We start from the raw sequence: 16,779 nt of genomic DNA, 5'->3' as shown, positions 1-16,779 counted from the left end.
GGGTGGGACTGTTCCCAGGGAGCACAGCTTTCTAGTGAGTCTTGTATAGAGATGTGGTCACTGATGTATCTGAGTTCTGACAAACTGACAGCTTTGAAGATCAGGCTAAAACCCTGAATGGAATGAAAATGGGCTGGGAGCCAAAGGAGGGATCAGAGCCCAGCTTTCTGGTCGTGTTCCCTACTGAGGAAGCAGGCTGCTGTATTCTGAATAAGATGAGTGTGTGCATTGCTACCACAGTTAGTCAAGTAGAGTCAGCTACAGTAGTCTGGCAACAAGGTGATGAATGCATGGATTACTGTGGGCAGATCCTCATCTGAGAAAAAGGGGAAGTGGGTGGAAGGTGACATTTTTCACAATTCTTGCAGGAATAGAAGAGGAGAGAGTAGAACTACACAGTACTTGTCAGAGCTTGAATTACTGGCGGCATAGGCGCTGATTCCATGGGGGCTGGAGCACCCATGATGAAAAATTAGTGGAGCGCCCACCAGCAGGCACAAGGACAGCATTATATCGGGGTTGAAGTATATTACCGACCACCTGACCAGGATGGTGACAGAGACTGTAAAATGCTCAGGGAGATTAGAGAGACTATTAAAACTCAACAATAATGGGGGATTTCAACTATCCCCATATAGACTGGGCACATGTCACCTCAGGAAGGCATGCAGAGATAAAGTTTCTTGACACTTTAAATGACTGTTTCTTGGAGCAGCTAGTCCTGGAACCCCCAAGAGGAGAGGCAATTCTTGTTTCAGTCTTAAGTGGAGCACAGAATCACATCCAAGAGGTAAATATAGTTGGACTGCTTGGTAATGGTGACCATAATATAATTAAATGTAACATCCTTGTGGTGGGGAAAACATCACAGCGGCCCAACACCGTAGCACTGAATTTCAAAAAGGGGACTACACAAAAATATGGAGGTTAGTTGAACAGAAATTAAAAGATACAGCACCAAAAGTAAAATCCCTGCAAGCTGCATAGAAACTTTAAAAAACACCATAATAAAGGCTCAACTTAAATGTATACCCCAAATTAAAAAAACATAGTAGGAGAACCAAAAATGAGCCACCATAGCTAAACAACAAAGTAAAATAAGCAGTGAGATGCAAAAAGGCATCCGAAGTTAAATCCTAGTGAGGAAAATAGAAAGGAGTATAAACTCTGGCAAATGAAGCGTAAAAATATAATTGGGAAGGCCAAAAAAGAATTTGAAGAACAACTAGCCAAAGACTCAAAAAGTAATAGCAAAAAAATTTTAAGTACATCAGAAGCAGGAAGTCTGCTAAACAACCAGTGGGGACACTGGATGATCAAGATACTAAAGGAGCACTCAAGGATGATAAGGCCATTGCGGAAAAACTAAATGAATTCTTTGCAATGGTCTTCATGGTTGAGGATGCGAGGGAGATTCCCAAACCTCAACCATTCTTTTTAGGTGACAAATCTGAGGAACTGTCACAGACTGAAGTGTCACTAGAGGAGGTTTTGGAATTAATTGATAAACTCAACATTAACAAGTCACCGGGACCAGATGGCATTCACCCAAGAGTTCTGAAAGAACTCAAATGTGAAGTTGCGGAACTATTAACTAAGGTTTGTAACAAGTCACCAGGACCAGATGGTATTCACCCAAGAGTTCTAAAGGAACTCAAATGGGAAATCGCAGGACTACAAACTGTCATCTGTAACCTATCATTTAAATCAGCATCTGTAATAAATGACTGGAGGATAGCTAATGTGACGCCAATTTTTTGAAGGACGCCACTGGTGACCCTGGTAATTACAGGCTGGTAAGAACACCTCCATTAGCATGGGTGGTGCATAATGGAGGCTAGGGGAGGCTAAGCCCCCACAAACCTCATGCCACCAGGTGGGAAGGAGAAAACAGGCAGAATTGGGGCCCCTGGAAAAATCTCCCTCCACCACGGCACAGAGCTTTTCTGGTCTTGGGGCCACAGCAGGGGGGTGGGAGGAGGGAAGAGGGGGGTGACATGGCAGAGGGGGAAGAAGAGCAAGTGGGGGGTGGAGCGGAGATGGAATGGGGACGGAGCTGCAGGGGAAGGGACGAAACGAAAGAGGGGCTCTGGGCTCAGAGCTCCAGCCAGGGTCATGAGCTCCACCATGGCCCTGACCGAGCCCTCAGTGCCCTCTCTCCCCATTGGGAGGGGACTGAGAGCAGGGGTGGGGCCTCCATCAGAGGAGGCAGGACTGTGGGAAACTTCACATGCCACTCATGTTCACTAGCTGTGCTGACAAAACAGCACTTATTCTGCTGGTCAAGTACAGCTACACTAGACATTTTGTCAGTATAGCTATGTTGGTCAGCGGTGCATTTTTTTCAGACCCCTGAATGACATAACTATGCCCAAGTACAGATCAAGCCTGAGACTGAGAATATTTAGGAAGTGAAAGAAAGTTCTTGTACAGGATATAAACTGCCATTAAGTTCCTGTCTACACAGGGAAACTGACCAGCAGGGGTTCTCTTTTCCAGTGCTATGTATTACAATAATTATCTTCTCCTGACTGATCTGCATTAACATATTCAGTATTCAAATTCAAAAGATTTCTCTAACGCGCTACAAAAATGCTGCCGATCACTTGCAAGATAGGGTAAGTAATAAAACGAAGCAGTGATTGGTTTATGCTCACTTAAGTGTACTGAAAAGTGAAACTCCTTATGAATAATTAACCTGCACTTACAGTTTGAGACTGGTTCCTTTTGTTAGAAACATTGGCAACATTGAGTCCATCTATCACAATATCATACGGAGGATGATTTTCCACAAAGTTTTGAAATTCTTCAAGTTCCTAGAAGAAGGAGAAAAGAAAAAAAAATATATTAACAGGAATTTTTTTTAAGCTTTTTTAAAAAAGACCAAAAAAACCTAAACCTCTCACTTCACTATCGTCTTCCGCCTTTGATATTTTTAATGAAATATTTGCTGCAACACCTTCAAGGGATGTTAACAATGTACTAGATGCTTTCCATTACATTTTTCTTTTCTTATGATTGAACAAATGCCACAGCTTCTACCCCTCTTAAATTCACAGTATAAACTGAACATTTTTTGACAAAAATAGGTAGGTCAGTCAAAATCTGACAGAAGCTTCAAAGCTGGGTACAGCTTTTTAATTTCATTTAAAAAGAAAATAAGAGACTCGGGTTCCATTCCCAGCTGTGCCATTGACGAGCTGTGTAACTATGGGCAAGATACGTTGCCACTCCATGCTTCGGTTTCTCCATCAGCAAAATGGGAATAACACTATTTAGCTTCTTTAGTAAAGAGCTTTGAGATCTCTGAAAGTAAAGCATTAAATAAGAGATTCTTGTTGATATATTTGCTTACTACTGTGGTTGTAAGGCATACACAAAGCTTTTAAAGCAGGTAAATATAGAACTTTGCTATGTCAGAAATGTCACCCAATGGCTGATCAAAGAGCATCTCTCCAACGCTCCTAGCCAAAGGGAAATCATTGTTGCATCAGACCAGTCCAGAAGAGCTCTGTGTAAGCTCAAAAGTTTTTCTCTCACCAACAGAAGATTGTCCACAACAGAAGATTGTCCAATAAAAAAATATTACCTCATCCACCTTGTCTCTCACTAGTATCCTGTGGGACCAACATGGCGACAACAACACTGCATAGAGGGATGCGTAGCATTTAACAGAGGAAGAATTCGGTCATGAATGAAATAGATTTAAAATTTTTATTAAGATGATGTTTTTAAAAAAAAGTGAACGGTACTAAGTTTAAGTATAGAAGTTTCTGGTTATCAGGGAATAATGTACAGATTATCAAGGGCTGCGAAATTCGGTTTAAGATCGGGTGGCATAAGAAATAAATAATCTGCAATATCCTCGATTGGGGGTAAAAGGTTGACGGGTCAAAGTACAGACACTGAGATATGAGGGTATGAAGTTCATATAATGGCTATGTTCAGGTGTGGAGTACAATGAATGGATACGATGATGAGGATGGGTTGACTCTCATTTGGTGAGATTTAATGTTCAGTGAATTTATGGTTCCAGCTCATATGGTCCAACGGACAAAGTCTCTCGGTCTTTTTCTCGTAGTCAAAGAGCGATGTCACTCCGGCTCACGCCTCCTAGTACTGTCGGTGGCCAGTGACATCTTCAATGTAGATGCCCCTGGACCATCGGATGGTGTCTGAGACCATGAGGCACCACTTAAGCCATGCATAGTGTTGACCGATCCTGCAGGTTCTCAGTACACACTTGTTGCAGGGGTCTCAGGCACCCAAGGCTCCGACGATCAGGGCGTCCATCTACACCTTGTACCCCTTCGCTGTCAGGGTGTTGGTCGGGGGGGCGTACTTTTCCAGTTTACAAGCTCAGGCTTCGCTAAAGGTCCAGGTCCTGTTCTCAAAGGAGACCGTGACGTTGACGAGGATGATCTTTTTCTGGGCCTTGTCGGTGATGATGATGTCAGGTCACAGCTGGCTGTCGGTACCGGGGATGGCGCAGTTCATAGAGATCTCTCTCAGGCATGGTGTGATGACTTTCCCCCGGCAGTTCTGGATGGTGCTGGGGCACAGCTGCCAGGCTCTGGAGTGGGGTTTGCAGCTGCACAGGATGTGGGGCAGGGTCTTCACATACCTCTCCCCTCACAAGTCCTAGAATTTGCATTCCTGCACAGGTTAGCAAGCCATAGGACATGGCAGTTGCATAGATATGGGGAGGCTTTGTACTAAATAGGGCTGTTTGAAACTATGGGAATGGCACAGCATTATCTTTGTGGAATGCTTTGTAGCTTTACCAGATTCATCCACTAGATCATGCAGCATCTGTAAGTAACACTAGCTACCACTCTAGGTTGCCTAGGATGCTGTCAATGTGAAATCTAATCAGTTTTTTAAAAGTAACTTCAGACTATATGTGACCTGGAGTCCCCAGTGACGTTGTTTTGGGTTTTACAATCACCCATTTTGAGTTTTGAGTGTGTGGTTTTTTTTGTTTGTTTTTTTTTAAGTTTTTCTCTCTCCTGTTGTGCTTTGTGAAAAATCCACACAAATAACTGAGGAAAACTGACTGATTAGACAGGAAAACAGACACAGAAATGACTACACTCAAAAAGTTGTCAAATATAGAACAAAAGCTACGAAAATAGAGAAAAAATATTTTTCCTCTCATTGCTTTCAGTTACAGGTTACAGCTGAGATTATTGTAACAATAGCAAGTAAAACAATTTCAGACAAAAATGTGGCTTTGAAGTTGACAATGTCCCTTTCACCAACCAATGCAGTGTGCTAGAGTCAGCTTTCATTTCTGCTGATATGGAAAAAGAGAAACTCAGCTGAAATCAGTGGATTTACACATATTTTAGCCCAGTTTTTGAATTAGTGTTTAATGGCAAGCTTTTTGTAATGTAATCACCAGAAAATCTTCAGCAGATAGAGGCTTCTGTGTATTCAGTTCCTGGTACATCATGCACTATTCTGAAATATATTCCAAGTTAGTCCCTGATAAGCCTGAGTATATACTGAAAACATCAGCATCATCAGAGTATATTTTAAACCTTCGGAAGAGAAATTACCTGATAACAAACACACAGGGAAATCCCTCAGATTATGGAACATGAAAGTATGTACTGCAGGTGTGTTTCCGAAATGAACCCAATCAACTTGTGTGTCATCAGTCTCCTCTAATAACCTCCTGCATATCTCCAACACAAAAGGAAAGTAGAACTAGCCACACAAGTATAGTTTGTTTCTTAGGAAACTGCTGTGTGACCTGCTACTAAGAACACACCTTTGCAACTATTCTGGGTAGTATCCCCTGCAGTTCACCCAAGAAACCATTTTCATGCCATTAATGGTATTATTAATAGTTCTTCTTGGGAGAAGTTTTTTAGACATTTTATTAGGTGCCAATCCTCCTCCCACTGAAGTCAAAGGGAATTTTGCCACTGACTTCAACTGCAGCAGGACATCCCTTTTTAAGTGCAGGTTAATGCTGTACTTAAAAACAGAATCCCAGAGACAGCAGATAAAGATACATAGATATATTTTATTGAAGACACCGAGGCATCCCTTTTCAAATTTTCCTTGAGACATTAATGTGCCTGCTGTCTGGACAATACATTTGAGTTGAAGAATTCATTATCCTTACACCATGATCACTAATTAAACCATTCAGGTGGTGAAGGTCAATGTGAAGGTATTGGGTTTCATGTTGATTGAGATTAACAGGGTAAACTAACTCTTGACATTAACAATTTTAATAACTGACCACTCTCCAATCTCCCTTTTTTGGGAAAGGTCATAGAGCGGGTTGCAACCAGAAAACTATGAGAGTTTTGGGATTCCTCAAATTTGCATGAGCTCTATCACATATAGGCTTGGTCATGAGACAATAATTGTGGTGGAGGCACTACTTGATTATTCCATCCTAGAAACTGACAACGAAAAAGTGTTCAGGTTGATTCTTTTACATCTATTAGCAGCCGTTTACACTATGGATCAGAAAATGTTGTTAATGTGTATGGGAAAAGCTTCTTCCTAAGAAGTGTCACTGGAGGATTGGTTATTAGGGAGAGATGGACTGCAATGTGCTCCATATGCTGATGAAACCCGGCTCTTTGTTTCTATCAAGTCTGATCCAGATGTGCAGTGGAACAAATTACCTAATGCCGACACAAACTTGGTGAGTTCCCATGATTCATTTTGAATAAGACCGAGATGATGTTGGTGGGTTGGGGGAGGCAGCCAGAAGAGCTAGTGAAGTGCCACTGTATGACAACCATCTGTAACATTGGTGTATAATCTAAGTATTTTATTACAACTGAGCTACTCCTGGATGCCAAAGCACTTTTTTCCATTTGCACCTATTTAGAGAAGTGAAACATTTACACTTCAATCTAGACTTTGCCATAATTAATCTCATCTCTGACCCTTGACAAACGATATGATGTTCTCTACACAGTGCTGCCCTTTGAAGTAACGGAATCACAGAAATGTAGGAATGGAAGGGACCTTAAGAGGTTATCAAGTCCAGCTTCCCGCACTGAGGCAGGACCAAGTAAACTAGACCAACCCTCACAGATGTTGGTCCAACCTGGTCTTGAAAACCACCAAGGACAGGGATTCCAAATCCCCTTAGAAGCCTATTCTAGAGCTTAACTAGCCTCATAGTTAGAAAGCTTTTCCTAGTATCTAACCTGAGTCTCTCTCTTGCTGCAGATTAAGCCCGATTACTTCTCATCCTACCGTCAGTAGACATGCACCATCCTCTACATAACAGCACTTAGCATATTTGAGGACTGTTATCAGGCCTCTCCACAATCTTTTTTTCCTCAAGACTAAATATACCCAATATTTTTTTAGCTTTTCTTCATAGGTCAGGTTTTCTAAACCTTTTATCATTTTTGTTGTTCTCCTCTGGACTCTCCTGAATTTGTCCACATCTTTCCTAAACTGTGGGCCCAGAACTGGACACAGTAGGCCAAGGCTTCACTGGTGCTGAGTAGAACTGGACAATTACCTCGCATGTCTTACAGACACTCAAGTTAATACGCTCCAGATAACCTTTGTTACAACAGCATCACATAGTGGCTCATGTTCAATTTATGATCCACCATAACCCCAAGGTCCTTTTCAGCAGTACAAACACTTTGCCAGTTATTCCTCATTTTGTAGTTGTGTATTTGATTTTTCCTTCCTAATTGCAGTACTTTGGACTTATCTTTACTGAATTTCATCTTGGTGAATTCAGACCAATTCTCCAATGTGTCAAGGTGCTTAAATCCTGCTCTCCAAAGTACTTGGTATCATCTGCAAATTTTATAAGCATACTCTCCACTCCATTATCCAAATCATTAATGAAAATATTGAATAGAACTGGATTCAGGACTGACTATGTGGGATACCATTGGATATGCCCTCCCAGTTTGACAGTGAACCATTGATAAATATTCTTTGAGTATAGTCTTTCAACCAGTTGTGCACCCATGTCATAGTAAATACATCACGACCACATTTCCATAGTTTGCTTATGGGAATCTGGTGTGAAACTATCAAAAACCTTACTAAAAATCAAGATATATCATGTCTTCTGCTTCCTCCTATTCACTAGGCCAGTAACCCTGTCAAAGAAGGGAATTAGGTTGGTTTGGCATAATTTTTTTTTGACAAATCCACACTGGCTATTTCTTATAATTGTATTATCCTCTAGGTGCTTACAAATTGATTGTTTAAGTTTGATTGTTCCAGTATCTTTCCATCATGTGAAAACTAAAGTTACTATGTAATATGTAGTCCAACTTATTAAGTGGAGTTACCCACTGGAAACACATTACACAAAAGGTTCAGGGTCTGAACTAGGTGCCAATAGGTTTAAGGGTGGAATTAAGAAAATATTTTCATTAACATATAAAGTTCTGAATTGTTTGGTAACTGGATGATAATCAGGAGGATGTGATTTTTAAGGGTCCAACCTCTCACAACCTGCTAGAGCAAGAAGTGCTTTGTCAGAACTATCACAAACAAGTTTCCTGAAAAGTTTTTCAAGCTCTGGCTATTGACCAATAATTGGAAAGAAGACAGTATGAACTCTGATTTTGATCATAAAAAGAAAGAAAAAAAAGAGCACACTAAGCTATTGCAGAGCATAACACTCATTTGGCTAAAAAAACCCCACAGGGCCATACTGAGCTATCACTATAGCTTCAAATTCAGTCAATAATTTCCTACTTATGGCAACTAATATGAATAATAGGGTTTCATGTGTTAACTGTATAACAACTCAAATGACAGATAAGCATGCCCGGTTACTGAGAGTGTTAACATTTCTAATATGAACTACAAGGTGAACTGAACTGTACAGCACACACGCCAGCACCACTGATGTCAAACATCTTTCATATAAACTTTATTTCAGTTTGTTTCATAGCTTAAATAAATAGGATTACAGAGAAATAATAGAAAAGGAATACATCAAAATATACAGATAAGACCAAAAACAGCAGTAACAATACCTGGCCCTGATATAGCTCTTTTCCACCATAGATCTCGGAGTGCTTTATAAAAAATGAGTAGGTGTCATTATGCCCATCAAACAGATGGGAAAAACTGAGGCACAGAAAGATAAGTGGAATTCTCCAAGATCACAAAAAGTTAACAGCAGAACCAGAAACAAAACCGAGTTTTTCTGCCTCCCAGGCCTGTGCTCTATTCTCTGGACTTGTCTGAGATTCAAAATAAGACAGTAAGTCACTAAGGGGGTGTGATACAGGATGGCAGTTCAACATGTCTTGACAATTAAAAAAGGAGGGAGTATTTGCACCAATAATACCAAGATTGGGAGAAGGTCAGAGAAGAGCAGTAGTGGATGAGCAAAGGGTACAAACAGCAAACCAGAGTGTATTTTACAAGCAAGGGTTATTTTCACTATATCAACACTTGTACTCAACACTTAAAGCCAGTAGACTATTTTTTTAAACTGAGAATATAGTCTCTAATTCTTTCTCCACAATGATGTATGCACTGTCTCTAAAGACTCAGTTCAATATGGTATAGATGCTTTGTAAGGAGTCCTAAGGTGCCATGTTACTTTGGGGGGCTGGGGGAAGATACAGAAGATCATTATAACTGCAGGGAAGATGACAAATGCATTCACAGTGAACTCTAGTTTTAAGTCAATATGAGGTAAGACGTGCCCAACTTTAAGCAGGGATAAGCCATGCCAACAACTGCAGGGGACTCTAGTGCAAAACAAACAGACTAAAAATAAACCCAACAGTCTTTCCATTTCCTCTCTTGCCTATCAATCCTCTCATCCATCACTCGCAACTAGGGACACACAAAGAGCCTCTGGTTCCTTAGAGGGCAGCCGTTTCAGAAAGAACCAGGCAAAGAACCACATATAGAGACCAGATGGCCCAAACCTCCCCCAAACAGAGGAAAATTCTGGAAATTCTGCATGGCCTGACTTCCCCTCCTCTCCACAAAGGAGGAAGCAGATAGGACAGCTATGCAGCCTAAACTTCCAAATGAGAGCTAGTAGTGGACCAACCCACCCAAGAATGGCCACAAAAAGTTGTACAAGTGCACACACAGACATGTATCACATGAATATTGTGTTTGAGGAATATTGAGGATTAGGATTTAGACACATCAAGATTTTAAGTGTCAGGATATGTTTGGATTTTGATCAGGGCCTACTCAGACTACAGTAATGAAAAGATGATCAACCTGCAATTCTCTGTGGTATTCCCTCTATTAGCCAATTGTAAGAACAACTGGCAGGCCTTCACCACTATAGAAAATTCAATGGAACAGATTTTCAACTAGCAGACAACAGATGAAGATAATACTAACACAACAATGGTTGCCAATGCAGATTATAGTACTGGTATTGGGGCTAGTTCAAGCAAATCTGAGGCCTAGCACACTATTCAATTAGGTCCCCCACTGCGAGGGGGTAGTTCAATGTATGACTTGCTTTCCCTCTTCTACATACTCCAAATGGTTCTGCCAGCCAGTGGGTAATGGAAATAGGCAATAGGGAATATGGCCCTAACTGCCGTGCATTCATGGAGAACAAGTGGAAGAAGATTTCCAACTAAACCAAACTAGAGGCTGAACTGTGATAATAGAATCAGAGGGTTAGAAAAGGGTCATCTAGTCTAACCCCAAACAATTTTTTATTCCCCATTTCCCAGGCCAGCATAGGGATATCCTTCCTCCCGAGGAACAGCACTGGGTCCCATCAGTAGTTCCACTGACTCCCGTGGGAACACTCAGGGTGTAACGTACTATTGATGTAACCTGGTTAAGGGGACAAGGATATGAGCTGTACACTAGAACTGCAAGGTATAATTTCCTGCTCCAACAGACATACCTGTGTTAGTTCTGATTGGGCTATTGTGCTAAAAATACAAGCGTAGCTAATGCAGCATGAGCGGCGGGATGGGCTAGCTCCATGAGTACATACCTATGATCTTAGATGGGATCATACTCAAGAGGGCCAGCCCATCACTCTGCTGCAGCTATACTTCTGGTTTTATCATACTAGCTGGATCAGGGCTAGCTGAGTACATTTACTCAAGCTGAAATTGCATCTCCCAGCTCCAACGTAAACATACCAAACAAACATCATAAATTAGCTTAACTAGTTAAGGAATTAGAGCATATAAACCATTACTTTACCAGAATTTCTCTGCGGAACTCTAAAAAATAGGTAGTATTACTCGTGTTACCATGCAACAAATTCTTGACAATTCTTGTTTAAATTTTAATACTATGGAGCAGCAGTAGCCAATTGACAATATTAATGATGCTGCTACATATTTTTTTAAAGCTGATTCTGCAGTCCCTGTAAAATTCACAAAAGAAGTCAGATCAGCTTGAAAACTGGGAGGATAAATCTGGAGCCAGGATAAATTTTGTGGGAAAAATATGAAGATATTTGAACAACAGGGTTCAGAGACTTAGGGTACCGTAAAATTAGGTGTTTTAAAAGTTACAAACGTCTAATGCTTTTTCTATACATAACTAGGGAAGAAACAGTGAGTAAGATAATCATTAAACTTATATAGCTAGACTATTCTTGTTGATATCTAGTGCATAGTATCATCAGAGGTCTAAAATCTAAATATGAGAGGTTATCAGACCTTCTTTTTGGCACTATGGAGTGGAATGACAGAAAGTTAATAATCTATACGTTGCTGGCACAGAGCACAAGCTTCCTAGCTGAGCTGTTAACTGTACTTCCAGCTTCATCCTGACCCATACAACAAGAGGCTACGTGAGTTCAGGAAGAAGAGGGGGAGAACTGAGAGCTGAACTGTGACAGGTGTGTAGTTAATAGCTCAGCTCCTCTTGCAGCAGCTCCTGCCAGCATACAGGGTTTAAGGACAAATTCCACTCCCTCCATCCTCTTGGGGGCAGAAAGACAGGGGTGGGGGACTCATCCCTGAGACCAATAAAGGAGATGAAGAATCAGCCCAGCTCTTTATATGGCTTCTCTATCCAATAAACCATCTGTTGAACACCAGCAGGGGAAGTGCCAATCTGACAAGTATATTGTGGGGAATAAGGATCCCTCCCCTGACTTTTCTGATGATGTGTGTGTACAGGGAGGGGAAGCAAGGTTTTGGGGTGGTGCCAGGAGAGACACCTGGAATGAAGTAGAAAGTAGAGACAAGGATAGCCCTCCAGTGATGGGCCCCATAATGCCCCACTCTCCTGGGTTTGGTAGGGCTTCTTCACCTGAAGGAGTGCTAGAGAGCTAGAGCTGCTATACTCCCTAAAGGTCATCAGAGCTGTCATAAACAGATAAAAAAAGTTAATAGCACAGGAGTACTTTATATCTCTTTGACTGAAAGGGGTTAACAAGTTCAGTAAGCCTGGCTGTCACCTGACCAGAGGACCAATCAGGAGACTTGATACTTTCAAATCTTGAGGGAGGGAAGTTTCTGTGTGTGCTGTTAGAATTTGGTTGTTGTTCACTCTGGGGGCTCAGAGGGACCAGACATGCAACCAGGTTTCTCTCCAATCTCCCTGATACAGGTTCTTATAGATTCAAAATAGTGAGTACTAGATAGATAAAGCGAGTTAGGCTTATGTTTGTTTTCTTTATTTGCAAATGTGCATTTGGCTGGAAGGAGTTTTGTGTATTTGGCTGGAAGGAGTTCAAATTTGTATTTTGCTGAAAGGATTTTAATTTGTACTTGAATACTTAGGCTGGGAGGGTATTCCCAGTGTCTATAGCTAAAAAACCCTGTACCTATTCCATTTTAAATTTACAAAGATAATTTTTACTGTTTTTCTCTCTTTAATTAAAAGTTTCTTGTTTAAGAACCTGATTGTTTTTTTTTATTCTGTGTGAGACCCCAGGGGACTGGGTCTGGATTCACCAGGGAATTGGTGGAGGAGGGAAGGGGGAGAGAGAGGCTAATTTCTTTCTGTGCCAGGATTACTTTCTCTCTCAGGGAGAGTCTGGGAGGGGGAAAGAGAAGGAGGGGGGGAAGGTGAATTTTCCTCTCTGTTTTTAGATTCAAGGAGTTTGAATCACAGTGATCTTCCAGGGTAACCCAAGGAGGGGAAGTCTGGGAGAGGCGACAGTGGGGGAAAGGGTTTACTTTCCTTGTGTTAAGATCCAGAGGGTCTGGGTCTTGGGGTTCCCCGAGCAAGGTTTTGGGGGGGAGGGGGACCAGAGTGTACCAGGCACTGTAATTCCTGGTTGGTGGCAGCGCTACAGGTTCTAAGCTGGTAATTAAGCTTAGAGGAGTTCATGCTGGTACCCCATCTCTTGGACGCTAAGGTTCAGAGTGGGGAATTGTACCATGACAAGAGCTATCTGCTACAGAGGTTGGAGCTGAACTCTGGCACCACCAGCAGCAAAGCCCAGCATTCTCATAATGGTTTGATCTTGTTACTATTAAAAACAAACAAAATTTCTCAGATGTGGCACTGGCTCCATCTAGTGGTCTTTTATCTTTCAACTCCATTTAGTACCCAGGCTGCTCCTTTGTTAAAGTCAACACATGATGAGGAGTAAGGAGTGCCAAAGCAAAGCAAAAAAGGAAAACATAAGAAGAACATTTGACCATGATTTCATACGTATTGCACCATTTCTATCTCGTGTATGCAGTGATCCCTGTTCAAACCTAGATGTTCCTACTGTAGATATCATATTACCATAGCCCATGTACATTTAGGACTGCTGGGTTAGTGTTAATTTTTTGTGAATTTTGACAGGTAATACTGATGTTTATTTTCAAAGATTTTTCCTAGTTTTGACTCTAACTATTGCACTATTGAAAAACCCAGCATTCAAGATTTAATAAATATAAGCTTAAGAAATGAAACAATATTTAATGAGACAGCAGAGACTTCCAGTTTTTTTTTTTAAACTTTTCTCCAGTGAAAATTTCAATTACGAATCATGGAATATTTTCCATTACTTTTTGGATAGGGAAGAAATTTACATTTATTAACATTTACTACTTAAAATGTAATCCTAGTCCAGGTATCCTTCTCCTTGAATGACCAATTAGAAAGATGTGAAAAATTATGAGAGTGAAGAGAGGAATGGAGAGTTCAGTACTTGGATTAATTTTATTAAATAGTGGAGAAAATGTAGGCAGATTATTAAAATATTTGTGAGTTTCTTACTGATTAAGACAAAAATTAAAGAGATACTGAAGGAACTGAAGGACAAAACCATGATAAGTGAGGTTAAGAATAAATTGATATAAGTAGAATGTCAACATGAATTCTTGAATACATTTTACTATAAATCAGTGAAAATTTATAGTGCTAGCATGACACAACTTTTTAAAAAATGCTTAATATAAAATCAAGTGTTGAAAAAATTATTAGGGGGTCTTAGACCCATTAAGCGTTAGTCACTTATGACTCTCCAGTCAAGGGAAGGCCCTTGAAACCTACCTGAGGAGTCGTCTTCCTGAATATATCAGCTCCCTGGATTACATCTTTTATTATTTTTTCCTTGAGTGCATTGTACTCTTCTTGGCTCAGATGAATAGCTTCCAGATTTTGGTTACAAACTGGACATTTTCCGCTGTAACAGTAATAAAACCAGAAAGTATGCGTATGTGTGAATAAAAATAGTAAAAGAGCCATATGTTAAAATTTACTTCCATTTACTAAATGACTATGCATGCCTCTTTCTGTGCAAACAAAAAATAAATAAGTCATCAGAAAATGACTTGTGTCCAGTTTGGGCCAGATCCAAAACCTATGGAAATCAATGGAAATGCTCCAACTGACTCCAATGGGTTCTGGATGAGATCCTTGGGGACATTTAGGGGTCAACTTTTGTGTTCAATTACAAGCACTACCACAAACTTCCGGCATGACCTTGGAAAATACATTTAATCTCTCTCTATCTCAGTTACCCCACCTGTAAAATAGTACTTCTCTGCCTCATAGGTGTGCTGCAAAGATAAAATACATTAAAAACTCAGATGATCAGATACTACAGAGGGGACTACAGAAATAGCCTCAAATTGACTAAAGCATTGACAGAGCTACCAGAGCCTTTCCATGTTGACTCCCCTCTGACATAGTCTTTCTACAGTGCTGGAACTTTTAACTATGCACAGGGGCAGCGAGTTATATGGGCCCGCGGTACCTGTGCTCCAGCAAATTCAGGACCCAGGGGACCAGCTCCATCAATATTTGGGTCCAGGTCTCTCTCCCAACCCCACCTGCTGCCCCGCATGACTCCCCTAGTCCCACCTGCCGCCCCCATGTGCCTCCCCCGGAGCGTCCCACAGCCCCTCCTGCCATCCCTGTGAGCCTCCCCCGGTGGCTGCCCTGCCACTCTGTGCTGTGCTCCCTCGCCAGCCGCTGCTGGCTACAAAAGGGAACAGCAGAGGCAGCAGGCTGAGGTGGCAGCACACCCGCTGCCTGTGCGAGGAGGCACGTACGTGATGGCAGCCCTCCCCGCCCAGCACCCACCACAGGGGAGGCGAGGGGGCTTCCTGGACCTGAGGGGGCCCAGCCCCTAGAGCACGTGCTGGGTGAGTGTGCCACAGGGGAGAAGAGAGGGGCCCCTCCGCCAGAGCTCTCTGCTGCCAGTGAGGAGAGGGCTGGGGGGGACTGTGGAATCCTTCTCTCTGGCCCCAGCCCCGGGGAGGCCTCCCTGCATCCCGGAGTCTTCATCCCCACCCACACCCCAGAGCTCACACCCCCAGCCAGAGCCCTCACGCCCCTGCACCTCAACACTCTGCCCTAGCCCTGAGCCCCTCCCACACACCCCAGCCAGAGCCCTCATCCCTCCACACCCCAATCCTCTGCCCTAGCCCTGAGCCCCCTTCCACACCCGAAACCCCTTATACCCAGCCCCACCCCAGAGCCCTCACCCCCCACACACATTGTGCAATATAGGGAAACTGTTAAACGCTTACTGTTTCCAGTCCATTTTTACATTATTTTAAAAAATATGTATTGACTTACAAGGCAGGTGTGGGGCTGGGAGGCAGGACTTGGATCCATTCTGGGCACCACCAAAAATTATACAAACCTGCTGCCCCAGACTGTGAAGGGGGGAGGCTCTGGCAAGGGGTGAAGCAGCAGGAAAAGATTCTGGCAACTCCCCACAGCAGGAACCTTTCACTGAGGTGAGGAAAGGCTCTGGCAGGAGGGAGGCAGCAGAGAGGAGGTAGTGAGACACTGCACTGCTCAAGGTAGCCGTGTAGATGTGGAAGGCACTGCCTGAGGTGTGAAGATCCTATTTTGCCAGCTACCCCCTATTAAACTAAATCCATATATTCAGACAGTAAACATCCCAATAACCAGGTCAAGATACACTAATCATAAATTATTACTGAGCAGCTCCAAATCCATCAGAGATATATCATGTAAAGCATGTTCCAGGCACAGAATCATAGGGTTAGAAGGGATCGCAAAGGTTATTACCCCTGCCAAGATGCAAGATTTTTTGTGTCTAAATTATCCAAGACAGATGACTACCCAGCCTCATTTTGAAAACCTCCAGTGAAGGAGCTTCCACAATCTCCTTACGCAGTCTGTTCCATTATCCTACTGTTCTCGCAGTTAGGAAGTTCTTCAAGAGATTTAATCTAAATCTGCTATGCTGTCGTTTGAACCCATTGCCTCTTGTCCTGCCCACCGTGGCAAGAGAACAACTTTTCTCTATCTTTTTTATGGCAGCCTTTCAAATATCTTCCCTGCCCCAGTCTCCTCTTTTTCAAACTAAACATACTCAGTTCCTTCAGCCTTTGCTCATATGGCTTGCATTCCATCCCTTTAATCATCTTCGTC

The 16,779-nt window shown here is 42.2% G+C and overlaps 1 protein-coding gene across 6 annotated transcripts in view; it reads right to left on the bottom strand.

The window, feature by feature from the left end:
* Positions 1-16,779, bottom strand: part of PRORP (protein only RNase P catalytic subunit) — a 109,757-nt gene that overhangs the window by 84,710 nt on the left and 8,268 nt on the right. For all 6 annotated transcript variants that reach the window (XM_075065509.1, XM_032762818.2, XM_075065510.1 and 3 more), the window contains 2 exons: positions 14,419-14,551; positions 2,709-2,816 (listed from right to left, as the gene is read on the bottom strand). In XM_075065509.1, the coding sequence (XP_074921610.1) occupies positions 2,709-2,816; positions 14,419-14,551 (241 nt within the window). The remainder of the gene's footprint in view (positions 1-2,708; positions 2,817-14,418; positions 14,552-16,779) is intronic.

The sequence above is a fragment of the Chelonoidis abingdonii genome, chromosome 4 (genome assembly GCF_003597395.2).
Source record: "Chelonoidis abingdonii isolate Lonesome George chromosome 4, CheloAbing_2.0, whole genome shotgun sequence".
In the NCBI taxonomy this organism is placed as follows: domain Eukaryota; kingdom Metazoa; phylum Chordata; order Testudines; family Testudinidae; genus Chelonoidis; species Chelonoidis abingdonii.
This window is presented reverse-complemented; position numbering and strand designations above follow the sequence as displayed.